The sequence below is a fragment of the Anolis carolinensis genome, chromosome 2, assembly GCF_035594765.1.
Source record: "Anolis carolinensis isolate JA03-04 chromosome 2, rAnoCar3.1.pri, whole genome shotgun sequence".
Taxonomy (NCBI): Eukaryota; Metazoa; Chordata; class Lepidosauria; order Squamata; family Dactyloidae; genus Anolis; species Anolis carolinensis.
In genome coordinates, this window is record NC_085842.1 from 265010053 (window position 1) to 265037550 (window position 27498).

Genomic DNA, 27498 nt, shown 5'->3' on the forward strand with positions numbered 1-27498 from the left:
TGGTTAAATAAAAAGACCAATTTTTTTTTTTGGGGGGGGGGAGCCATTGACCATAAAACATGGGGGAAATCCAAAATTTTGTAACTAAACTAAACTTTGCTAATTATGTGGAATGGCCTGATTCATCACATAAAAATTCCCCACACAATATAATATTAGAGCTTTGAAGCAATGTTACATTAATATCTTACTGGATTATGTAGAACTAGTGTGACAAAATAAAGTACTTAACAGTCTTACCTCTTTTGTGTAATGGAATGCATTTATTTGTTACTTTTTGTAGTTCAATAATACACCTAATTTGAAGCTTTCCTGCCATGCACCAAATTTTAAATGATTATCTTTCTCTTTTATGTAGATTATGTAGAACTAAAAAATAATTAACCCTGGAGCCTGTATTATATAGTGATTTCAACAATGTTCTGCCATTCTAGGGCCCATGGTTTGAATCTCCACTCAGCCATAGAAACCATTTGGTCAGAAATGACGTGAAAGCACACAATAAATGTAATCAATATGAGTGCAAAAAAAAAAGTATACCAAAAGAGCTTTTAATCATTTTCAGTGGGATGAATGCTTTCCTCAATAGTAAGTACTTGTAAAGATATAAAAAGATACCAAATTATTTTTTAAAGGGCCATTCATCTAAAACTGGCTCCCTTAGGCCCAGACAAGCCCAAACAAGCCCAAATCCCGAGAGGAACTGGGATTTTAAATCCTAGTTCCTCTTGAGATTCTGGCCCCACAGCAGCCCCAAACCCCAGGATTTTGCCCCATGCCCTCCCAGGTTGGCCTGCCCCCGGCCCTCCATTTTCCCCTCTAAATTTACCAGAGAGGCCTGGCTGCATCCTCAAGCTCCTCGGAGAAAGCTCCTGATGCATCAAAATGACTTATCAGGAGCTTTAGAGAGGGAAATCTCAGATTACTCCAAAATAATCTGGAATAACCTGAAGAAGTATTTGGATGCCTCATGTTAATCCACAACCCATCATGGGTTTTGGACCTGCGTGGACATGCTTGTTGAACAAGAAACTAGTCAAGGACAGACTTTTCAAGTTTGTCATATCTCAAAATCAAATGGTTGTTTTTTTAAAAAAGAAATCTTTTTGTTGATAAGATGGGAAAATAAAGCTCATCTTCAAAGATATATTAAATCTGATATCAGTACATAGAAATCTTATTTGATTGCCAGAGGGCAACAAGACCGGACTGCCCTCCCATTTACTCTTCACTCAAAATAATGAAGGTTTGCCGAGCTAAGGAACTGTCCTTTTAATTCCTCCCAATGACACAGACCTTGGAAATGTTACATTTTTGTGAGGATGACAACTCTAGAATCCCCAAGACAGATATGTGACTCAAGGCTGTCCAAGAAGAACTTTTCCAAACTCAGCAATTACTTCCTTGTTGGAGGGAACACCATTTCATTTGGCAACAGTGCCTCAGGGTTATACCATGCCATTAAAGGAAATTAAAATCACAGTTCTTTTTGAGTGCAGCTGTCTGCTGTTACTTGAAATAAACCCACAACTTTGGGGCCATTTGTGTTGGGTATACAGTTAATACCCCTCCCATCTCAGCTATCTTCTTGCTTCTGCTGCAGTGTGTATTATAGTGGTTACTTTGGGGTCAGATATTTTGTCTCCTGTTGAAGATATATTTGTTTGCCTAACTCATATTGTTTGTAGGGGAATTGGCCAATAGGTCCAAATCTCGAGAGGAACTGAGATTTTTAATCCCAGTTCCTTTCAGGGTTCAGGCCCCAAAGCAGCTTCAAACCCCAGGATTTTGCTGTGGAGTGGCTATCCCCTCCTAGGCTGACCAGAGGTCTACCCAGGTGAGCATCTAGATAGCCCCCCTTTCCCCCTCATTTTGACACATTAGGAGCTTTCTCTGAGGGGTCTGAGGATGCAGCCAGGCCCCTGTGTTAAGTTTAGAGGGAAAATGAGGGGCTGGGAGGATAGAGTGTGGGTGTCATCCTGCTCCTCTGGGCTCTTAGAGCCCAAAGATCCAGGATAGCAACAGGAATTGACCCCTGGAATCACAGAAGGCCTCGTTAAAATAACATTCAATTGCCAAATCTGGTTAGCTTTTTACGTGGAATAGATGGAGCTGCCATATTGTCATTTATTTCAGGCAGCAAAATATCTTGAATTGGCTAAGTCTAGTAATTCATTATACCAAGCCAACTATCTGTCAACTAACTGACCGAATTATTCCCACCTCCCACAAACATACAATATTTTCTTGTTCTTCTTGGAATATGTCTGCATGTGTTCACCCACTCACACTTACCCTATACTATATCTGTGTTTTCTCTGTCCCCATACATGTATTTCTTATCAATAGTATGTGTGCGTGCGTGTGCATGTGTGTGTATGTGCATGTGCATACACACACAGTTACACACACACACACACACATATATATATATATACACACACACACTTTATATTTGCATGTATGCACACATACCATACCATACTATATTATATATTTAATGCACACACAGACACACATGTGCACACAATGCATACATATGTTATATGGTTATAGATATAGGTCTACCCGGGGGAGCATCCAGCCAGACCCCAGCTTCCCGTTTCCCCTCATTTTGACATATCAGGAGCTTTCTCTGATGTATAAGGTTTATTATACCTTATATAAACCAACACAGTATACGCATATAGTTCCACAGCAAAATGTTCAGCAGCCTAAGTCTAAATAGAATGTCATAAATCTAATCAGTCTTATAAGTACCTGATTGCTGAGTTTGTTTAAGTCTTGGTCAGTATATTGCATGAAATATATTAAAATGTGCATCCTTCTCTAAAGTACTTCAGAAGCAATTTGCTTCTGGTGTGTCGCATGAATCTTTCAATTGGTGAAGGATCTTTTGCCTTTGATGGATTATTTTTCAAGTGGTAGAGGAGGTATGTGTTTTGAATGATAGATTGGAAATGGGGGAAAATAACTTGTCTGGCACTTAGAAACAGAAGGAAGTTTGAAGCATAGAAGTCAGAGTAGAAAAAGCCACAAAAAATTACACATCATAAAAAGGAACAGGTAAGAATCCTGAAGAGAGAAGGAAGAAACAAAGACCTAGATGGATTTTTAAACCACTAAGGAAGCAATGCAGAGCTTTTGAAAGCACATATGATAAAACTGGATTGTTGCTGAATTGACAAAAGAAACCACTAATGGAAATCAAAGCAGAAATGTAGGCCAGAGAGTTTCACAGCATAATCTATTCCCCACTGCAGGTGCTATGGACTCCCCTAGGCTCAAGAGAGTCCTGCCTCCCCCACTCCTTTGCCTAGTTGAACAGGGATGCATACCTACGCAGTAAAATGGCCTTGTTACTTCCTCTGAACTATAGTTCAAGTCTTGAGAAGTTTGATCTAGTTGAGTAGAAGGAAGCAGAAAAGGCCTGAAAAAGTAAAAGTGAAGAAGAACAAAGATGATTGTGAATGTGACAGGAGAATCTTAACATAGCAGAATCTTTTCAAAAGATGAAGAAAGCAGACCCCAAAGGTTAGAGGGATGGAGTGGGACGTAACTCAATTAAGAATGTGCATTACATTTAACAACAAGCAAGCAAAGTATAGTGGAAGTAGACAGATTGCTAATCTTTACATTTCCTGGATGAATTGTGGGGAGTGTTTTGCGTATAAACACATGCACATACCCCAGTCCTATCTGTTTCTAGTAGAGCCAATTCCAGTTAAAACCTCTTAGTTCTCTATTCCACTCTGTTTCCCAGTCCAACTAACTTTTTTATTGTCTTCCTCCCTCCACCCACAACTCTACCCGGCACTGATATTTTATTTTTGTCCCCACTACGGGAAAAATATATTAGCCAGTAGCTCTCGCTAGGACAGTGCTGGATTTACCTTTGTGCTTGGGTGTGCTTAAGCACAGGGCCCTGTTGGCCAGTGGTGGTGGTGGGGATCTTCCTGCCAATTTTTAAATGTTACAATGAATTTTGCTTATGTGGTGTAATTCTACATTTGAAAGCATCCTGTTTCAGACATAATGATGATTGATAGTCTATGAGGGTGTGTGACAAAGCAGGTCATGAAGGCCTACTGGGCCTACCTCCTTCAGAGCCCAAGGTGCCTCATAACTTAACTAGCAGAGGGCCTCATTTGTCCTTGATCCGGCACTGCACTAGGGACATACCAACTGATATTTCTTGACCAAGATTTTCCGTCAGAGTGTAAATGCTTGTATGTGCAGTTATTCATTGATTGTGTGCAATACTGAACAACCTAATGAACAACTGAACATGCATCCAGATGTGCATGGATAAAGGAACTACATCAGACAAAAAAGCCAGTCACTTCTATAAAACATCAATGGGATTTTGTCCCTTGACACTTAGCAAATTATCCCTTTAATAATGAGTGGGCATCAGAATGATCTGCACCATTACAAACTGTCATGAATTTCTTCTCCAATTCCATAATTACATGACTAATAATAAAATGATTGGTGGAGTCACATAAGCAGAATGAATGAGTATAGTCCAAGAATTAATGTTCTTGGACTATACTTCTCTGGGGTGGGATGGCGGGTGGGGGTTGTGGAGAGTGTATCTAAGGAAGAGATAAATACAAGTTTTTCAATATATTGGGTTTTGTATGAATTTTACTTTGTGCTTTTAGTACTCCTTTTGTTATCCTCCAGGTGCACCAGCCTCCAAACCAACCTTACTGTATATTGAGCATTTTACATCCACCAGAGATATCTATATCTGTATCATATATATCTAAATCTGTGGTCTTGGCAGAGCTAGAATAGTTTCAGTTCCTTCCCTGTAAATATTATTGTAAACATTTTTTTGTGTGATGAGCCCTGGAGTCAGACCTCTTAAAGCAGTAAATGGTTCTTTGTTTTCTTTTTTATAACCGACTACAATTGAGCTAGATTCTGTTATTAGTTGTTGAAGTTTTATCTGGGCACATCACAAACATTTCATTGGAAAGCATTTCTGTCAGTTACTTTAAAAAGTAAAGCATGCAATTGTATTATCTCTCTCTCTCTCTCTCTCTCTCTCTCTCTCCCTCTTTCAGAATTATTTATCTTTGTGTATTTATCTGCCAGGGTTACATATTTATGAAAGTTATCTCAAAATTGGGATATAAATATAATGATATTGGAGGTAAGGATATAAAGAACAAGCAGGAGAAAAAACCCTAAACTGCATTTTGTAAGCTGATTATCAGTAAGAAGATCTGAAGGTGAGAAGAAATGTTTATTTCGGTATTCAGTATTATGGAAATGTGAACCATTGAATTGCCTGATTTTATTTCATGCTTTAGAAGACCAGTTTACTCTGAGACAGCTGTTTCCTTTCTAATAAGCACTTATCCAAATTTTTAAATCCTTCCTTAATTCAAATAAATGCCCTAATTCAATGATATGGAATCCTAGGATATATAGCTTGGTAAAGCACCAGCACTCTGACAGAAAAGGCTAAAGGCCTTGTAAAACTTCAACTCCTGCAGTCCATGGCAGTTAAAGTTGATTCTATAGTATAGAATCAACTTGAAATCAATGCTTGAAAGCATTGATTCTATAGTATAGATACACTCACTATCTATTGTTCACCAAGAATTTTCAAAAACAGGAAGAGTCTGAAAAGGGGGGTGGATGATGATGAATTTGTCTCCATCAGCAAAAAGAAAACAAGTCATGCCAGACTAATCTTACCTCTTTTTTGATAAGGCTGTAGGCTTGGTAGATCAGCACACTGTGTGTGTATAGTATATCTTAATTTCAGTAAGGCTTTTGACAGAGTGCCCCCTGATATTTTTGCAGATAAGCAGGTGAAATATTGATCAGACAATACTGTTTCTGGTGGATTTTTTAGTGATTGATAGACTAAACACAGAAACTTTACTCATCAATGTTTCCTTTTAAGCCTGAAGAGATATGACTACTGAGGTGCCACAAGATTTTGCCCTGGACTTGATGTTGTTCTACACTTCTCTAATAGATAAAATTCTAGAGGATAGGAGCTAAATTCAAAATGATCTTAGATTGTAGAGCTAGGCCAAAGCATATAGAAATGAATTTCATCAAGGATAAATGCAAAGTAATACTTTTAGGTAGGGAAAGTGAAATACTTAAATGTATGATGGGTAGCACCTAGCTTGAAAATAGTATGTGTGAAAAAATCCAATAATAATAATAATAATAATAATAATAATAATAATAATAATAATAATTCTTACCTGTTTTTCCCTGCGGTCTGAGGCAGGTTACAATACAATTTAAAAACACAAACATAGCAAAAATTTAACAAATATATGTATCTCTATAAAAGATCCACATTAAAATACATATTAAATACACAAAACAGACATCAAACAAAGGACATGAATTTAAGATTCATGGTTAAACGTCTGCATTTGAGTAGGCTTTTGATGAGTGAATTCTGTTGGCTCGACTCGGTCCGGATTAAGGTTTATGTATAAGATGTTGTGGACGAATGGCTCAAGTATTTTATAATGTATGGTTTCAAATCTATTTCTTGAATTTTGTTAAATTACCTAATTGTTTTAATTGCTTATGTTTTATCTTTTTGTACTGCGTTTTGGCATTGAATTTTGCCAGATTGTGAGCCGCCCTGAGTCCCTTCGGGTAAGAAGGGCGGGATAGAAATGATGAAAATAAATAAATAAATAAATAAATAAATAAATAATGTCTGGGTAGGCCTGCCAGAAGAGATGTGTCTTTAGATGGTTTCTAAATTACGATAGGTAATCTAGCCCTAAATGGTTCAGGTCCTACTTACCTATCTGACCGCATCTCCTCATACCAACCTGCTTGAATGTTAAGCTCTTCTGAGGAGGCCTTTCTCTCGCTGCCGCCACCATCGCAAATACGGTTGGCAGCGAGAAGAGAGAGGGCCTTCACGGTGGCCGCTCCAACCATTTGGAACTCCCTCCCCAAGGAGATTAAAACAGCCCCATCCCTGACATTTTTTAAAAAACAGCTGAAGATCTTTGTGTTCAAACAAGCTTTTAATGAAGATTTTTAATTTGGAATGACAAGAAGGCTAACTTTCAGTGATTCGAGCAAAGTTTATCATCTGAACTGATGAGTCACCAGAACAATTGTATTTGTTAAATGATTTTAAAGTGTTTATTTATGCTTTATTGTAAAGTTGGTTTTATTGTTTATTGTTATATGTATGGTTAATTTGTATTGTTTTAAAATATTGTGAGCCGCTTAGGGTCCCATTTAGGGAGAAAAGCAGAATATAAATAAAGATTTATTATTACCATTACTATTACTATTACTATTACTATTACTAGAATTAGCAGTGTGATCCAGTGGTCAAAAAGCCAATGCAATTCTGCTTTAATAAGAGTATAGTATCCAGATCACGGAATTCAATAATGTCACTCCATTCTGATTTAGTCTTATCTCTCCTGGAGTATTGTGTCCAGTTCTGGGCACCACAGTTTAAGAATGGTATTGATAAGCTGGAGAATCTTCTGAAGAGGATGAAGGTGACAGAAGGTATGGAAACCAAGTCTGGATTTACCCTACCATATAATGTAGCTTGGAACTACATTATATGATCAGTGCAGATTCATGTAATACAGTTCAATACCATTCAAGCTGCATCACATGGGTCTACGCTGACTATACAATGCAGTTCAAAACTGTTATATGGAGGACAACTTAATAACTGAGTATATTCAGAGAAGATTGAGAGGAGATATGATGGCCATATTTAAATATTTGAAAATATATCACAAACAATATGGAGTGAGCTTGGTTTCTGCTGCTCCACTAAAACATAAAACAATGACTTTTATTTATAAATTAATATCATCTAACCTGTTGGAAGAACTGTAGGAACTGTTTGGCAGTAGAATACACAGTATCTCAGAAAATGATGTGGTCTTTTTCCTTGGAGGACTTAAACGAAGGATGGATGGATATCTTTCAGAAGTACTTTAGCTATTTGTTCATGCTCTTGTAATTTCTTCTCACTCTGGGTCCCCTATCTACACTGTGTAGACCAATGGTTCTCAACCTGTGGGTCCCCAGGTGTTTTGGCCTACAACTCCCAGAAATCCCAGCCAGTTTACCAGCCGTTAGGATTTCTGGGAATTGAAGGCCAAAACATCTGGGGACCCACAGGTTAAGAACCAGTGGTGTAGACTCATATGGTCAGTGTAGACTCATATAATGCCGTTTCAAACTGCATTACATGTCAATATATGATTCTACAATTCTATTCATAGTTAAGCTTATTTTGTACATACAGGGCAGTTTTGCACAGGAAACTGCATTTTTCGCACAGAGAAAAATACATAGTTCTCAATTTTTCGTTCCATACAGAAAATTCTATTTCCTGAAAAATGTCATGTGTTATGGAAAACAATTCTATAACAGATCTTCTTGTTTCTTTTTATTTGAGAAGCATGTATTTCAACTATTTTTTGAATATTTTAAAAATATTCTCCCATCTTTAACATGAAACAGAAACATAGGAGTAACAGTGATTGCTGTAAAAAAAAAGACATAAGCATGAGAAACCAAATGATTTGAGCCACTGTGAGAACACATTTATAGAGCAGTGGTTTCTCAACCTTGGGGACCCACAGGTTGAGAAACACTGTTATAGAGCAAGGGTGGGGAGATTCTGCTCCACCCAACACTCATTCTGTATTCTCCAGGCATTTCCAGATTAAGTAAATTCAAAATAACACTGGTCTACTTTGCTGCTGAAACTTTGACTAATATTTATAGTCTTTAGAGCTTAGAGCTTAGAGTTTAGAGCTTTTTCAGTACAATCATACCTCCACATTTTCCGTTTTGACATTTGTGAATTTCATAATTCATGGATTTGATTAAAATATTCTCCTTAAGCATCTGTAGTTCTTCCAATTGTTGATTATATGAGGGTTGAATGAAAAGTAATGCTTCCACCTTTGTTACTTTGGTTTGGATGGGAATATTTTAATAAATCAAACACAGAAATAATCCTTAGAAAGTGCTCTTTAGCTACCACTATTCACTTTTCCACATAATCACCAGACAATTGGATACAGTTCTGCCAACGATGAACAAGTTTTCTGAAGCCGTCACGGAAGAAGTCAACACTGTTTCCGCAACCAGCATCTCACAGTACCCATCGTGCACAGATCTTCTGATAGCCAAGCAATGCAATAATGTCACCTACACGTTCTTGTGAAATGCCAATTATGCTTGAAATTTCTCTCTGAGTGATATGATGATCATCCTGAATCAATCTTTCAACCTTTTGCTTGTGAAACTCAGTGGTTGCTGTCACAGGATGTCCAACTCTTTGTTTGTCATGCAAGTCACATGTTCCCACCTCAACATCTTTAAACTTACTCGCCCAACGACACACAGTACTCACATCAACAAAATCACCATAAACAGCTTGCATTCTCTGATGAATCTCCTTTGGGGTGACACCTTCTGCTGTCAAGAATTCAGTGACTGCACATTGCCTAAGTCGCATTGACCGACCGTCTGCACAGGGTTCCATACTTCACACTTTAACAACACAACCATTCAATGCTAAGGCTTCCCACCAAATGGAACTGTAGAGGAGAGTCTACTGAGCAAGCCAGTACCTGCCGCATACCAGTAATGCCATCTGTTGAGAAGTTACGAAGGTGAAGGCATTCCTTTTCATTCAACCCTCGTATAGTCATGCTGGAAGTCTTAGACATTCCTTGAGAGGAATTTTCTTAGGTTAAAATAGGATCTTTGTTTTTTCACTTTTATGGGAGCCATGTTCTAATAACCCCAGCAAATGTGGAAGGCTGACTGTACTATTTCTACACATTGAACGAAGAGGATTGGAGGAGAGATGATCCCGTATGTGAAATGGGAGAATAAATCAATGTATAAATTACATTAATTAATTGCAGCTGTTTCCTTTCCCTAACCATGACCACAAGTCTGGGGCAGATTAACTATATAGAGGGAAAAGACGAGAAAAAAGCTACAGAGATGAGTGCCTGGTTAGAGGAAACATAATTACAGAGTGTAATTTTTTATTTAAAATGAATACTTTTTATCTACCCCTATTGAAGTCAAGGATATTATGAAGGAATGTTGTGTCTTCCTTAAAGTAACATGTAGATAATATCAGAAAAGAGTAGTATCATGAAGACATTTCTTAAAGACATGCAATGTTTTGGTTAGAGAACTAATTTAAATTACATAAATACATGTATCTAATTTATGTAATTACATAAGCAAACAAACAAACATGGAGGGCTAAAACAATATATTAAATGTGAGTATATAAAGTTATGTAAGTAATTTTGACAAAATGTGTTCTTTTTCTGTAATTTTTAAAAATCAAAACAGTAGCATCAAACAATAAATTGAAATATATTTAAAGCCTTGTTCTTCATTACCCTGGAAAATAACTCCTAGGTCTGTAGCCTTTCTGCGCTCTCTCTCTCACACACAACTGTTTCTCTGCTCCTTTAATAACACTTGAACCAGAAGAAAATGCAGTCACCAATCCTTATATTCAAAAGTGAGTTTTTTGTTCTTTGTCTATACTGGTATACTTGCCATGGTGCTTCATTAAGGAGTGCAAACTTGACAATATGATGAAGCCATTGTCTTTCAATGTTGCTGTAGCTCAGAGCTGTATAGGAAACTATTATGCTGTATTTCTTTGTCTCCATGAGACAGTGCAGTAAACCACAGTTTTGCATGATGAATGCAGTGCCAGATCTATGCATAAACTTGAATAAACCATAGCTATAGCTCCAGCTTATGAGCGGTTTCTAAATATGCATAGTCCTTTCTTTTTGAATAATTCACATTTTTGGTAATATTATGGGTCTTCTAAACATGATATAGCTTAGGAATTGAACATGACGTTACTCAGTCCTGGATGAGAACATCAAACTTACTTTGCTGCCCTTATTTACTGTGTTTGGACAACATGAGAAATTGTATTTAAATAAGAAAGGAATGCTTCTGCATTTCTTTTTGAGGCATTTATGGAGGATGCAAGTGTTATAGTCCAAGATTTGCTGATGTCTGTGGCAACCTAAACTATGTTTTCATATTATGTTTGAACTCAAGCACTTAGGTTCTATCTAAACTAAGCAAATTACAAATGCATACATGCAACTGAAATTAGAAATATGGCACAATTTCAGTCTAATTTAAATCCTATTGATGCCAGTGGGAAATAAAGGCATCTAATTTAGGTTTGATGCAATCATAGCTATGATATCCCCCCCCCCTGCTTAAAAGTTCCCCTTTTTCAAATTACAAGTCTCAGGGCCCTTCTACACAGGCTAAAGATCCAACAGGAATTGGGATTTTAAATTCCACTTCCTCTCGGGATGGAGGCCACACAGCTGGCCCAAACCCTGGGATTTTTTTTTTTTTTTTGTGGGAGGGAGTCTAGATACTCTTCTGTGCTGATCAAGATCAGCACAGATGGGCAAGGGCACTGCCAGCCTCCTGCTCCCTGCCCCTATTTCCCTCTCAACTTACCAGAGGAAGGCTGTTTGATATCTACAGTTTTCTCTCCCCACCCCCAGAAGAGCTTTGGGAGGGTTATTCTGGTGCCCTGAATGATGTCACTGCAAGCAATTGGTGATGGACACTAGCCATGTCACACCTGATGGCTGCCACTATGGTGAGCACAGAGGGCAGACAGTCCAGTGACACTAAACAGGGTTTGGTACCACTGGGCAGTCACGACTCCTTCCCGCCTATGCAGTGGCTCAGAGGCTGGCAGTACGGGCTCCCTCTAATTTCTGCAGCGGCCTGGGATTGGCAGTCAGAACTCTCCTGGAGTCAAACCAGAATTTGACACTTTGAATCAGCCCTGGAATAAAGTGTAGAACTGCCCTTGGAGTACTGGTAAAACATGTTTCTCACCATCTTACTATTCCTTTGTGGTCCATTATTCCCCCTCGATGGATTGTCACCTTGACATGGTGAGGGGGCTTGCGTGTTCCAATGAACCTGCGAGCACAACCATGGGAGTCACACACTCCCAGGAGTGGCCACAGGGGAGTATCCATACCAAGAACAATCCGAAGACCCAAAGACCTCAATGGCGGAGCAGGCGGAGGATAACATGGTACATGTTACAACGGCTGTGAAGGTGGAAGAAGGCTGCAACAGACTGAGAAGCCACTCTCATTGTGTTAATCACACCACTGCTGGGACCTCAATCTGTGAAGACTGTGTGTTGGCCGGCTGTGCACCCACCTCCACACATTTAAAAAAACATGCACAGGCGTCTTCCAAGAAATGGAGGACCATCATCCTCGAACTACGAGGGATCGCCTAAGTAAGTAAGGTCCATTATTACATCTTACTGCTTAGAATAAAGCCAAATTATTCTCTTCTAAATTATTCTCTTCTCAAGTATGATGTTTATGTTTCTTATGCTTATTTATATCCTGCTTTTTCTCTCTACAAGTATCCTGCCATTTCATTGTCATTATCATTATTAGATATGATGATTGGAGACCTTTATTGCATTATCATTTAAACATTAACTTATGTAACTTCTTGATGTCTTTTTCTTTTGGTATTCTTTCATTTAAGGAAAGCATGCAAGGAAGGAAGAAAAATGCTTCAAAAGATTCTTACTCATACAACTTCATTGACAGTAACTTTGTTTTGTAACATTGAAGAAATCCTACAAGAGTCTTGACATAAATGAATTACCTTGTTGCAGAAAGCTGTGAAATACTTCAACCTTTGATGTTAAAGATCCTCTACATACTGTAGGAAAGTACACAAAATAGGGAGGCAGTGCCAGCACGAAGCATGAATTGCTGAGATTCAGTGGTTAACAATTTTGAGATATTGCATTTTAAGAACCCAGCAAGTTTTACAGGTGCATAGCACTAAAAAGGACATGACACCACCTGTCTGGCTGAGTTAATCTGATTTTTTAGGATAGACTTTTCTCCAAATTTTATGTAGAGGTGTGATAAAGTTAGTTCCATTTTGGCTTCAATAGAGGGAATACTGGCAAACTTGATTCATTTTTGAGATCTGGATCAATCTGAACCAAACTGGGACCAGATGTGAATTGCTCAATCAGACATTGAACCAAATCAAACATTGAACTTCTGCCCTATTTTTTCATTGAAAGTGCTCATACATCAGCCTTTGTAGCCAGAAACATACATGTGAATTTTACTGTTTTAGGCTGCTGCAGTAGTATTGCTTCAATGTCAAGGACAGAACGCCACAAGGTTCAAGATAACAGAGTTTATTGGATTACAGAACTCAAAAATGCCCGTAAAATACAAGGGCCAGGCAGTATTAGCCTTTAGGAGCAAAAAGGGGCAAGGAAAAGCGTTCAAAAGATAAACCGGATTAAACCGGAGTTTAATCCGGGTAAAAACAAACTGCTTGCTTCAGCCTGGGGATAAACAAAACAAAAGCCGAGGAACAAAAGATACAAAAGAATGCAACTAATTGGCAGCAGATTCCTCTCTGCTGCCAACACTGTGCTTAGAGTAACTTGCGTCGCTCCCACACACACAGCAGACAGGATTTCCAACACGAACAGATCAGCCAAGGATTGTAGCAGTAGAGTAGACCCAGTTCCTTTCCGTAGATCAAAGCCAGAAGCAGACGTTTGTAGATTCCAAGTCCAAGAAGGGGAAAGACAAGCCGTGGTCAGTTCAGTCCGAGTTTTCAAAGCAGGAGATGGCGTCCGTCAAGAAGACGACGGAAGGTCAAGCTAATAAGAGTAAGCACAGGTTTGCACAAACAAATGCCCACACAATTCCTCCCGCCGTCTGACCCTGAATTCCAAAACAACTTACGTATCAGCACACGAAAACACACCAGTCTTCAGGAAAGCGTCCCACACAGATCCCAAGCGTTCGTCCAGATTACCTTGCCCAATGCAATTTGCAATTGCTCCCAAGCCCCATTTTATGCCAGTTACAAATCCTCATCACTGTCAGCTGTCCTCCTTAACCCGGGCGTTTCCTCATCACTTTCCTCATCAGAGCTGGAACACCTCTGACTACGCCCCACAGCATCTCCAGCTGTGGATCCCGTCCCATCCCTCCAGCTAAGCCATGGGTCTAATCCTGAAGGTCCCCATTCATCTTCTATCCCATCATGGCCAGTGGCACCCAATTCCTCCCTTACCCGAGTCCAATCCATCTCATCCTCCTCCGAGCTAACCAGCCCCTCCTCCATTCTCTCCGTAAACCCCTCAAAAGACTCTTCGTCAGATGGTGCTGCAAAAATGTCTCGCAGTCTTTTTCTTTCTCGCTCCTCGAGAGTATCTGACTCTCGAGGAGTCTTACGCCCACGTCTGTCAGTAACAGAGCCATGAGGCTCAATCATAACACTATCCCCTCTCACAAAGGCCTCCTCCCCCGATGGCGGAGAAGTGGCAGTGATACCCTCCGCTATAGCACCACGACGACTAGAGGTATCTAGTTTCAACAGCGAACGATGAAAGACTGGATGGACCTTTAAACTAGACGGTAAACGCAAACGAAACGCAACGGAAGAAATCTTTTTAACGATAGGAAAGGGACCCAAATATCGAGGCACAAACTTTCCCCCAGCCTGTTTAATATGTTTGGAAGATAACCACACCAAATCCCCTTCTTCCAACTCCTCCCCTGCCTGCCTATGACGGTCAGCCTGAGTCTTTTGCGTTGCCTTAGCTTCCAACAGTAAGCGACGGGCAACATCATGCAATGCAGCCATTTCCGAAGAGCGGTACACAGGGTCCGAAGAGACCACATTGGTCGACGGCGCCACACCTCCCCGTGGGTGAAAACCATACGTTAGCTCAAATGGCGTATGCTGACTAGACGTGTGCACCGCATTATTGTAAGCGAACTCCGCCACCGGTAACCACTTCACCCAAGCCGTGGGTTGATCTAAACAAAAACAACGCAAATACTGCTCTAAGAGCCCATTAACCCGTTCCGACTGTCCATCCGTTTGCGGATGAAAGGCTGAAGAAACGTTTAACTTAGTCCCTAAGCACTCATGGAAATGTTTCCAAAAGCGTGACACAAATTGCGGAGCCCTATCTGAAATAATCACCTCGGGTGCTCCGTGCAAACGATAGATGTGCTTAGTAAATAGTAAGGCCAACGTAGGGGCCGCCGGAATGGTTGAACAAGGAATAAAATGAGCCAGTTTACTAAATAAATCCACCACCACCCAAATACAAGTATAACCCCCAGACTTAGGCAAATCTGAAATAAAATCCATGGAAATGATTTGCCATGGCCTCTCCGGAACAGGTAGAGACGACAACAACCCTCTAGGGCGCCCAACAGGCGTCTTACTCTGCTGGCAAACAGCGCAGCTGTCACAAAAGCGCAGAATGTCTTGCCGCATCTTTGGCCACCAGTAGCTCCTGGTGATAAGCTGTACGGTCTTGAACCTGCCAAAGTGCCCAGCCATGGGTTCGTCATGGTGGGCTCTAATCACCTCCAACCTGAGGGCCCCCACTGGTACGTAGACCTGCCCCCTGCGTACCAATACTCCGTCTTGATCTTGTAGATGCGGCAGTATTGTACGGTTACCTGCTGATAGCAGCATCAGTTGCTCCTGAGTCCACACATCATCCCTCTGAGCCTCAAGGATCTGGTCATGTAACCCGAGCTCATTATCTACAACACATAGAGAGGCAGTAGGCAAGATGGTCTGACATACTACCTGCTCATTGGTCTTAAACTCCGGCTTGCGGGATAAAGCATCGGCCCGCAAGTTTGCCTTCCCCTCCACGAACTGCACCTTGAAGTTAAACCTGGAGAAAAACAAAGCCCATCGGATTTGACGCTGGTTTAACTTCTTTGCTGTTTGTAAGTGCTCTAAATTCTTGTGATCAGATCTGACCACGATCTGGTGCCGTGCCCCTTCAAGCCAGTGCCGCCACACCTCAAACGCCACCTTAATCGCCAACAACTCCTTCTCCCATATGGTATAGTTCTGCTCGAAGGGTGTTAGTTGCCGCGAGTAAAATCCACAGGGACGCAAGGTCCCTGAGGAATCCTTCTGAGACAATACAGCCCCCAACGCGTAGCTAGAAGCGTCCGCTTCTACCACGAACGGTTTGTTAACATCAGGATGTGTTAGTATGTTGTCCGATTGAAAACTAGACTTAAGTTGTAGAAACGCATCGTGAGCTTCCCGCCCCCACACAAATGGCTGTTTCTTACGCAGGAGCTGCGTCAAAGGTACCGTGAGCTTTGCAAAATTCGGAATAAACTCCCGGTAGTAATTAGCGAAACCTAAGAACCTTTGTACATCCTTCTTAGTCTTTAGCTCCTGCCATGAGTTGACGGCGTCAACCTTATGTGGATCCATTTTAAGTTCCCTACCTGACACTACATGACCTAGGAACTCCACTTCAGGCACATGAAAGACGCACTTGGAAGCCTTGGCGAAAAGCCCATTACCCCTCAGACGGTGCAGAACCTGCTTGACATGTTGACGATGTTCTTTCTCGTCCTTAGAAAAAATCAAGCTATCATCCAAATAAATCACTAAAAATTGGTCAATTAGGTCCCTGAACACATCGTTCATGAACCTCTGGAAGACCGCAGGAGCATTGCAAAGTCCGAAAGGCATGACTCGGAACTCGTGGCATCCGAAACACGTGTTAAATGCCGCCTTCCATTCATCCCCTTCCCGTATACGGATTAAGTTATATGCCCCCCGCAGGTCAAGCTTGGTAAAGACCTTAGCCCCTTGCACCCTTGATAACAGTTCCGAGATTAAAGGTAGCGGGTACCTATCCCGAATGGTGTATTTGTTTAGGATCCGATAGTCGCAGACCAGCCTAAGTTCCCCAGTTTTTTTGGCTACAAAGAATACTGGTGCCGCAGTTGGAGAGCTAGATGGGCGAATAAACCCCTTGGCTAAATTTTCATCTAGAAACTCCCGCAAAGCTTGCCTTTCCGGTACAGTCAAGGCATACAGCCTTCCTGCTGGCAATTTCGCACCTTCTGCTAACTTGATGGCGCAATCATATGGCCTGTGCGGTGGTAATTTGTCCGCTTCTCTTTTGCAAAATACATCAGAGAACTCCCCATACTCAGCAGGCACTCCCTCCATATCAGATTGAGTAACATTCAGAATGCAACAATCCTGCCTCTTTAAGGTTACTTTACGTGTCGCCCAATCTACTTGTGGGTTTACTACAGCTAGCCAATCCATCCCCAGGATCACATCATATCTAGGCAAGCTCGTAATATCCCACACAAACGTTCCCGTTACTCCCTGCACCTCCCACATTACTGCTGAGGTTTCATGGTTAACCACCCCAGTCTCCAGCAGTCTCCCATCTGCTCCTTCCACCCACACGTCGCATGCCTTGCGCACTCTAGGAATGCCATGCTTCTTAGCAAACTCAATATCTACATAAGAGACCGTAGCCCCTGAGTCCAGCAGTGCCAAAGTAGAAACAAGTTCCCTTCCCCCAACAGATAATGTAATGGGTACGAAAACATGCTTCCTCCCCTCAGTTGACTGCTTGAGGAGCCCTAGTGCGTTGGACTCACGTCGCACTAGGGCTGGCCTTTTCCCGAAAGCTGAGAAGGTTTCACATTACAGTTTTTGGCAAAATGCCCCGCATTCCCACAGTACAAACACAACCCCAGCTGCCTCCTACGGCTCTTTTCCTCTGTAGACAGCTTTTTAAAGACCCCAAGCTCCATAGGCTCTTCCCCCATCACCACAGGTGCCCTGGTAATATGCATGGGTGGCGCACACATTGCTTTCGAGTGTTTACGAGCCTCGAACCTTGCGTCTAAACGCAGCACCTTCGCTACTAAGGCGTCCCAATTTTCAGCCGGCTCCAAGCGTGCTAATTCATCCTGGAGCATATCACTTAACCCGGCAGTAAATAAAAGCATGAATGCATTTTCCCCCCAATCCAGCTGGTGGCGATACAAGTTAAACTTATTTAAGTAATCCAAAACAGTCCCCTTTCCCTGTTTCAACCGATACAGAGCCACCCAGCATTCTCCGTGCGGAGAGGATCCCCAAAAGTGTCAGTTAATAACTTTTTGAAATTATTCAAATTGTCCTTGACTGGGTCATTTCCCAAAATTAAATTAGTGGCCCATTGTCCTGCGGGACCGGTCAACAAACTCAAAATAAATGTCACCTTGCTAGTGTCTGTAGGAAAAGCATGAGCACTGAGCTGGGAAAAATAAAGCTCCACTTGTGCCAAAAAGGTTGGCAACTTGCACCTGGTTCCGTCAAAGCGTTCAGGAGTCAAAACATGTCCTTTCACAGCATGAGCTGCTTGGCTGACGGTAAAAGCCGTTTGTAATTGGTCAAATTTGGCCCTTAACTCCTCCATCGTCTTCCTGACGGGTTTATTACTGCAATAAACTTTTTATGGGCGTTGGGCAATCTGTCAAGGACAGAACGCCACAAGGTTCAAGATAACAGAGTTTATTGGATTACAGAACTCAAAAATGCCCGTAAAATACAAGGGCCAGGCAGTATTAGCCTTTAGGAGCAAAAAGGGGCAAGGAAAAGCGTTCAAAAGATAAACCGGATTAAACCGGAGTTTAATCCGGGTAAAAACAAACTGCTTGCTTCAGCCTGGGGATAAACAAAACAAAAGCCGAGGAACAAAAGATACAAAAGAATGCAACTAATTGGCAGCAGATTCCTCTCTGCTGCCAACACTGTGCTTAGAGTAACTTGCGTCGCTCCCACACACACAGCAGACAGGATTTCCAACACGAACAGATCAGCCAAGGATTGTAGCAGTAGAGTAGACCCAGTTCCTTTCCGTAGATCAAAGCCAGAAGCAGACGTTTGTAGATTCCAAGTCCAAGAAGGGGAAAGACAAGCCGTGGTCAGTTCAGTCCGAGTTTTCAAAGCAGGAGATGGCGTCCGTCAAGAAGACGACGGAAGGTCAAGCTAATAAGAGTAAGCACAGGTTTGCACAAACAAATGCCCACACAATTCCTCCCGCCGTCTGACACTGAATTCCAAAACAACTTACGTATCAGCACACGAAAACACACCAGTCTTCAGGAAAGCGTCCCACACAGATCCCAAGCGTTCGTCCAGATTACCTTGCCCAACGCAATTTGCAATTGCTCCCAAGCCCCATTTTATGCCAGTTACAAATCCTCATCACTGTCAGCTGTCCTCCTTAACCCGGGCGTTTCCTCATCACTTTCCTCATCAGAGCTGGAACACCTCTGACTACGCCCCACAGCATCTCCAGCTGTGGATCCCGTCCCATCCCTCCAGCTAAGCCATGGGTCTAATCCTGAAGGTCCCCATTCATCTTCTATCCCATCATGGCCAGTGGCACCCAATTCCTCCCTTACCCGAGTCCAATCCATCTCATCCTCCTCCGAGCTAACCAGCCCCTCCTCCATTCTCTCCGTAAACCCCTCAAAAGACTCTTCGTCAGATGGTGCTGCAAAAATGTCTCGCAGTCTTTTTCTTTCTCGCTCCTCGAGAGTATCTGACTCTCGAGGAGTCTTACGCCCACGTCTGTCAGTAACAGAGCCATGAGGCTCAATCATAACATTCAATTATGTATTGCTGCTTGCATTGTATGAAAACAATAGCCTGCTGTACAGCCTTTAATTGAAAATGGAATAATATGAATGCATGATATCAGTGCTTCTAATAACTTCCAGAACATTTGGTAGGCATATCTTTTAGACTCCTAGAATCATAGGAGGGACACACTGGCCTTTAGTACACTCCATGCCATTTCAAGGTCAGGTTTTGATCTTTAAAATCTTGGAGATTTAGGAAACCAGTACAGTAGAGTCTCACTTATCCAACACTCACTTATCCAACATTCTGGATTATCCAACACATTTTTGTAGTCAACGTTTTCAAAACATCGTGATATTTTGGTGCTAAATTCGTAAATACAGTAATCTGTCATGCAGCCAGATCCCAGGGCTGAATTTCCAAGCCCTGAATCTGACTTCATAACATAAACATGCGAGCACCTGGCGGGAGAAGATAAAATGAGCCTGGGAACTCAGGGGTGAAAGTATAAACAATTATAATTGCTATAGTGTGGGGGGGGATAGAAACCTTGGTGGAAATGTGATCCAGAAGGTGGGGTTTGATGATGATATTTGCGTGTGATATTACGTTGCATCAGAAGTGATAAAATTAGATGTATGTAAACATTAGGTCATTCTCGACTTTTCCAAAGTCATGTATTCTTCAATAAAGATTGTGTTTGAGAGCAGCTGTCTTTGATCTGCGTTCAGACTGGTCCTTTGAAGTAAGCCTGACATTAAAGTCGAGAATCCCATTTCTCACCCTCCTGCGGAATTCGCAGTGAAGTGATAATGAGCGAGGAAGAAGATCAAAGCCCAAATGAGGCAGAGAGGCCTTTGCAAGGGGCCCGGCCGAAGAGAGAAGAGACGCTGCAAGCCATAGCTTCCTCTACGGGGTACCCCAAGCCGAACGGCGTGACCCAGAGAATTCCCAGGCTCGGAAGAGGCGTCTCTGCAGCTGCAGAAACCAGTTGGGGATCTGGAGGAAGTATGCCGGAGACCGTGGCCCTGCGGTTATCCATCCTGGAAACTAATTTATCCAGGCTGTCGGAAACCGTGGGGAGATTGGTGCCATTATTGGAAGAGAATCTCCAGAAGGAGGCCAGCCGATATGGCGCCGAGAGAGAACCAAGCAAAGAAGGAGATTGGAGCCAGAGGGGCCAGCGGGCGTCAACGCAGAGCCCCGTGGCGGCAAGGGACGAGGGAGATGAGGAATACTGGCAGGAGCTGCAGTTCCGGGGCAGCATGGCGCGAGAAGTGGAGCGTCAGCGAGCCCTGGGGACCCTGAGGCCGCCGTCTCCAACAGAGCTCCCAACCCCCCGAATGGGCGTCAGGGTGGAAAGGCCACTGGGGCCAGGGATCGGGTCCAGTGGATTCGCAGACGAAGGCGGAGAGGAGCGGGGGGTCCAGGAAGAGGAGGAGGATGTGCCGTACGACGAGGAAAGGCGAGATGAGGGGGCTACAGCTAGGCCAGTATGCGGATGGGCGGAAGAGCCAACAGCGGCGGCAGACTTCCAGGAGCCGCGCAGAATGACCACCGGAGTGGGGCGCGGCGTGTTCCAAGGAGCCACCCGAGGAAACCTGATGCAACCCTTCCCCATGCCGCCCAGACAATATCAAAGGGCTGCAGAATGGATGCCTAGAAGGGAAGATCTTAAGCTGGAATACGGAGGGGAATCAGAGGAACTGAACTTTTTTCTAATTAGCATTAGAGGATACATGGAAGACAACGCACACACATTTCCCTCCGAAGCAAGCAGGGTTCGAGCCATCGGCAACACACTAAAGCGAGGAGCAGCCAGCTGGTATGTGCAATTGCATGCCAGACGCGACCCATGCCTGAGGTCAGTGCCCCGCTTCCTCGCCGCACTGGAGAACCGGTTCAGAGACCGGCTAGAGCAATTGAGGGCTCGAGACCAACTGAAAGGAATAAAACAGAGGGACAAAACGGTGCCCGAGTACGCAGAGGAATTCCTCCACCTCGCGGAAAGGGTACCGGAGTGGTCTGAAGTAACCAAAGTGGAACTATTTAAAGAGGGACTACGCCCCGAGATTTTCAGCTGGGCAGCGCACAGAGACGACCCCGAGACGCTCCAGGGATGGATTCAGCTAGCGGGGCGCGTCGAATCTACCCTGGCACAAGTAAAGCGCTTCAGGAGCAGCAGCGGCCAGCAAAGACCGGTGGCGAGAGGTCGAGGAGAAACGAGGAAGCAAGAAAGACCCGGAGGGAGGCCGGGGATTCCCTCCAGAGGAGACGACAACAAACCTAAACCGGGATGCTTTGTATGTGGGAAGACGGGCCACCGAGCAGCGGAATGCTGGGCCCGGAAGGGGGAGCCGCCAAAAGCCCCAAAGCCCAAGCCAGCAACCGGGAGGCGTGCGGAGGAGGAGGTGCAGGCCCCAGAATCTTCGGAAAGATTGGTGAGTCGGGACAAACGCATGATAGTAGTACCAATTTGCCTCTCGGGGCTAGAAAATCGGGCCACCTGCAAGGCGTTTGTAGACTGCGGGTGTTCTAGGAACATTATAACCCCAGAATTAGCAGGAGCGCTGAAATGCCAGCAGATGGCACTTGACTCCCCAATTGCATTTTCGCAGCTAGATGGATCAGTCGCTGCTGGGGAAGTATCTACAAAGGAATTACGGGGAGTTCCATGCAAAATAGGCAAATGGGGAGGAAGAATATCCTTTGTGATAGCCCCTATTGCCACATACCATGTAATATTGGGGATACCATGGCTCGAACAAGCAAATCCTGAAGTAGATTGGAGAGGAAAAAGCTTAGCATTTAAAGAACAGCAGATGCAATGGGAGATAAGCAAAATTGCAGAAGAGGAGGACGAGGAAGACGAAGCAGGGGAAATAGACCCACAGCTATTGCCACCTGAATACAGAGACTTTGCGGATGTTTTCAATCAGAAAGAGGCCAGTAAATTGCCTCCCAAAAGAAATATAGAAGTAGGGATTGAAATAACCCCAGGAGCAGACTTACCAAAACCAAAAGTGTATCCCATGTCTGTGCAAGAGAAGGAGGAATTGAGAAAATACATTGATAAAAACCTGGCTCGAGGCTTCATTAAGCCATCTAATTCTCCTCTCGGGGCTCCAGTGTTATTTAGGAGAAAGAAAGACAATTCCCTAAGATTGTGCATTGATTATCGAAATTTAAACGCAATTACCAAGGACAATAAATACCCTATGCCCTTAGTCAAGGATTTAATTACCGTATTGAAGAAAGGGAGCATATTTACTAAACTGGATTTAATTGAAGCGTATCATAAATTAAGGATCAAACCGGAGGATACTTGGAAAACCGCATTTTCCTGCGCATTCGGCCATTTTGAATACGAAATTTTGCCTTTCGGGTTAAAAAATGGAAGCGGCTGCTTTATGCAGCTTATAAATGAAATACTACACCCGTTATTGTACAGAGGGGTGTTCATATTCCTTGATGATATCTTGATCATTTCTGAAGATAAGGAAAAGCACGTAAAATTGGTCCGGGAAGTTTTGCAGAGACTAAGAGAAGCAAAGCTGTACGCAAAACTGTCCAAATGTGAATTTAATAAAACTCAAATTGACTTTCTGGGATATCGGATGTCTCCAGAAGGGTTAGCTATGGATCCAGCTAAAGTAGCAGATGTGAAAGAATGGGGAGTGCCTCAAACAAGGAGGCAATTACAATCATTTCTGGGGTTTGCAAATTTTTACAGACCCTTCATAAAAGGCTTTGCACAAATAACCGCACCCCTTACAGAACTTTTAAAAACAAAAGGGAAAGGGGAGACAGCAAAAGTGAAAGCTCCCGGCGCCAAACTGAGTTGGACGCCAGAATGCCAAAAGGCATTCGAGACCTTAAAAGAATGCTTCACTGAAGGACCCATCCTAAAACACCCTGATATCAGGAGCCCTTTCATAATCCATTGCGATGCCTCAGACTGTGCGTACGGGGCAGTGCTATTGCAAAAGGATCAAAATGGGAACTTAAAACCCTGTGGATATTTGTCACGGAAGTTCAGCGAAACTGAAAAAAGTTGGCCAATATGGGAAAAAGAGGCATTAGCCATATTAAAAGCCTTAGAATGCTGGCGACACTTCCTCGAAGGAAGCGGAATCCCATTCGAAATTTGGTCTGACCATAAGAATCTCCAGTATTTAAAGTCTCCTAGAAAATTGTCCCCCAAACAAATCAGATGGGCGCAATACTTCAGCAGATTCGATTTCCAATTAAAGTTTTTTCAAGGGAAACAGAATGTCTTGGCAGATGCTCTTTCACGCATGCCTCAACACGAAGGCCTAACCACAGCAAAGGAGGGGACAATATTCTCTGACAAACAATGGGGCTTAGCTGTCAGGACAAGAGCACAAACCCAAAAGGAGGACACGGCTTTTGTCGAACTCGGCGGGGAAGATAACTGGGGAAATGAACTAAAACAGTCTTATAAAGGAGATCAATGGATCGCGTCCAACGCAGAAAAGGGGGACCAGAAGGGGGGATTTTGGTTTGTAAACAAGAAACTGTATATCCCAGCAATATTAAGGATTAAGATTCTGCATCGTTTTCACAACAACCAGAGCGCTGGTCATACAGGAATTACCAAAACAACAAAGGCAATAGCAAAACATTGTTGGTGGCCAGGAATGAGGAAGGACATAAAGAATCATGTTGTCCAATGTGATGATTGTGCCAGAAATAAATCAGGAGGAGGGAAGCCTATGGGATTGTTACAGACAGTAGCGGAACCTACCAGGCCTTGGGAATGTGTAGCTATGGACTTTGTGGGAGAACTGCCAGTCAGCAAAGGACATCGTTATATTTGGACAGTATTAGACCTGTTTTCTAAACAGGCCCACTTTATAGCACTGACGAAGCTACCATCGGCTGAGAAACTAGCTGAATTGTACATAAACCATATTTACAAATTACATGGATGTCCAAGTAGAGTAGTCAGTGACAGAGGAGTACAATTCACAGCAAAATTTTGGGAAAAATTCTTGGAAATGCTAGGAGCAGAAAGGAGTTTAAGTTCTGCTTTTCACCCCATGACAAACGGGGCGGTAGAACGTACTCAGCAAACGCTTGGGCAGTTCCTTCGAATGTACTCTAACATGAGACAAAATGACTGGTCTAGGTGGTTGGCGTTTGCGGAACTAGCCTTTAATTCAACTATACATTCAGCAACAAACAAAACCCCCTTTGAAGTAGTTTACGGGTATGAAATACAACCTTTACCCCAATTGCCGAGGTGGACAGAAAATGAAGGAACAGAGGCAGGGAAATGGAAAACGCAAATGATGGAATGTTGGAATCAAGTGACTGCTTCGTTAAAAGAAGCACACAAAAAGTATAAAACGTTCGCAGACAGAAAGAGGGTGGAAGGCGATAAATTAGATAAAGGAGATCTAGTGTGGTTAAGTACCCAAAACATCAAATTGGGGTTACCTTCAAGAAAACTGGGCCCCAAATATATTGGACCATTCAGAATACAGGGTGTTATCAATGAAGTGACTTTCCAATTGGCATTGCCAAAAAGTTTAGGGAAAATACACCCAGTCTTCCATCGCAGCTTGCTGAAAAAATATATGGGGACTTTAGACAAAATGGACCCATAGAGTTATTGTTTGATTTGTTTCAGGACTATGGTGAAAGAAGAACCGAAGAGGAGGACGAAGAAAACGGGGGCGCCATGTCATGCAGCCAGATCCCAGGGCTGAATTTCCAAGCCCTGAATCTGACTTCATAACATAAACATGCGAGCACCTGGCGGGAGAAGATAAAATGAGCCTGGGAACTCAGGGGTGAAAGTATAAACAATTATAATTGCTATAGTGTGGGGGGGATAGAAACCTTGGTGGAAATGTGATCCAGAAGGTGGGGTTTGATGATGATATTTGCGTGTGATATTACGTTGCATCAGAAGTGATAAAATTAGATGTATGTAAACATTAGGTCATTCTCGACTTTTCCAAAGTCATGTATTCTTCAATAAAGATTGTGTTTGAGAGCAGCTGTCTTTGATCTGCGTTCAGACTGGTCCTTTGAAGTAAGCCTGACAGTAATCACTACATAGAATTACTGCATATTGAACTACTTTTTCTGTCAAATTTGTTGTATAACATGATGTTTTGGTGCTTAATTTGTAAAATCATAACCTAATTTGATGTTTAATAGGCTTTTCCTTAATCCCTCCTTATTATCCAACATATTCGCTTATCCAACGTTCTGCCGGCCCGTTTATGTTGGATAAGTGAGACTCTACTGTAATTGAATATTATTGTACTTCCGTTCCTTTTTCTTGCCTGAACTCTGAGTACATAATCTATAATCTCAACACTTTTATAACTTTCATTAGTGGACCCACCAGTAGCAATAAGTGAAAAGGTCTCTTCAGTACTGTTCACCTAGGGTCTCTGGTGACAAAAATACAAAATGGAGGTGCAAAAAAGAAGCTGTCTTTTAGAATTAGGTTGGCATTTTAAAAAGGTTTTAGCTTGGTTTTAGCTCTTTTATTCTTTATTCTTAAATTAGCCTTGTGTTGCATATTTTATTTTATTGTTTTAAGTGAGTTTTTTAAAATTACAGTGTGCACACACTTGAATACACAAATGCCTTTGTGTTTACATTTTTGTTCTAACAGGGACCTTAACTTGTTGTTAGATAGGCCAGATATAAACTGAATCCACAATGTTTCTCTTTTCTTTTATGCATTCAAGAACTCCTTTGCTCATCATCAACTTTTGTAATTAAGAAGATAGATGATCTATACCTCTAAACAACAGAGTAACTGTGAATGTTCTACATGTGTGGATCCTATAAAATAACCTTTAAAGCGTTCACAACTTACCTGGAGAGGCGGGTGCATTGTTCAGTAACATTTGAAACTACATTTCACAAAGAATGTATCATCAAAATAAATGCAATAGCTCAAGGGAATATTTTATTTTGTTAACAAAATGTGCCATCTCCATTTGCAGCAGATAGACTATTTAAAGAAATATTCCAAAGGGCTGGTGGCATCTTTTAGTTGCAGATAAGCCATGAAGAGGTTACAGTACACAAAATCTTACCTATTATTATTATTATTATTATTATTATTATTATTATTATTATTATTATTATTATTATTATTATTTATACCCCGCTTTTTCTCTCCACAAAGAGACTTATAATAAATTTTTGAACTTTAAGGTGCCACATAGCTCTTGGTTGTTTTTGAAGATGTCAGTAGTGCCTCCAATGGAAAAAGAGCAACAATTAGGATTCAATTTGTGTGTCAAAAGAACCCAAGATTTTAGGATACTGCTGGACGGTGATGTGCTGGTGGTTTTGAAGCTCATCTTTGGGTCGCCTGTAAAAAAAGAGCTGAAGTATTAAGATTATATGGGGGGAAATGAGGATTTACATTACTATTTAAGCCTTTAAATAGGGGCAAATTCAATTTCCTTTTTTGGAAAAAAATCTTTCAGAAATGTTGCTAGCAAACGTGTCTACAACAGCTGTCAGAAGATGTACTGCCAAGATGTGTAAATGAGATCTTTCTTTCATTTCTATGGTAACCTCTCTGTGTGAATGGAATTCAAAGGCTGTAGATAGCTAGGCTGGTCTTTTGTAGACTGACCTGCCAACAAAAGGTGTAGAAACAATAAAGCAAAATGTGCAAAATATAGCAAATAGCATGTGTCATTAATTCATTCATTCGTGCATGTGTCAGTCAAAATTCTGTAATTACTTGAATTTTATATCTTTTCTCCATCTTATGTACATAAAAATAATATTGAACAAAGCTTACATGAGAGGTTTTTAACTCTCAAGAAACTGCATCAGATTTGTTGAAAATTGGGTTGGAAAATATCCTATGGGATAAAATTGTCCCTGATTGTTAAAAAAACAGTTCTTAAACTTAAGGATGAGTAGTTTATGAATATTCTTTTCATCCCTAGATCA

General features: G+C 42.0%; 1 protein-coding gene across 1 annotated transcript; it reads left to right on the plus strand.

Annotated features, from left to right (window-relative positions):
• Positions 1-19914: 19914 nt before the first annotated feature.
• On the plus strand, positions 19915-25567 carry LOC134296658 (uncharacterized). The gene is made up of 2 exons (XM_062972161.1): positions 19915-21974; positions 25190-25567. The coding sequence occupies exons 1-2, from the start codon at positions 20346-20348 to the stop codon at positions 25295-25297; spliced, it is 1737 nt and encodes a 578-aa protein (XP_062828231.1). The 5' UTR covers positions 19915-20345; the 3' UTR covers positions 25298-25567.
• The last annotated feature ends 1931 nt before the right edge of the window (positions 25568-27498 follow it).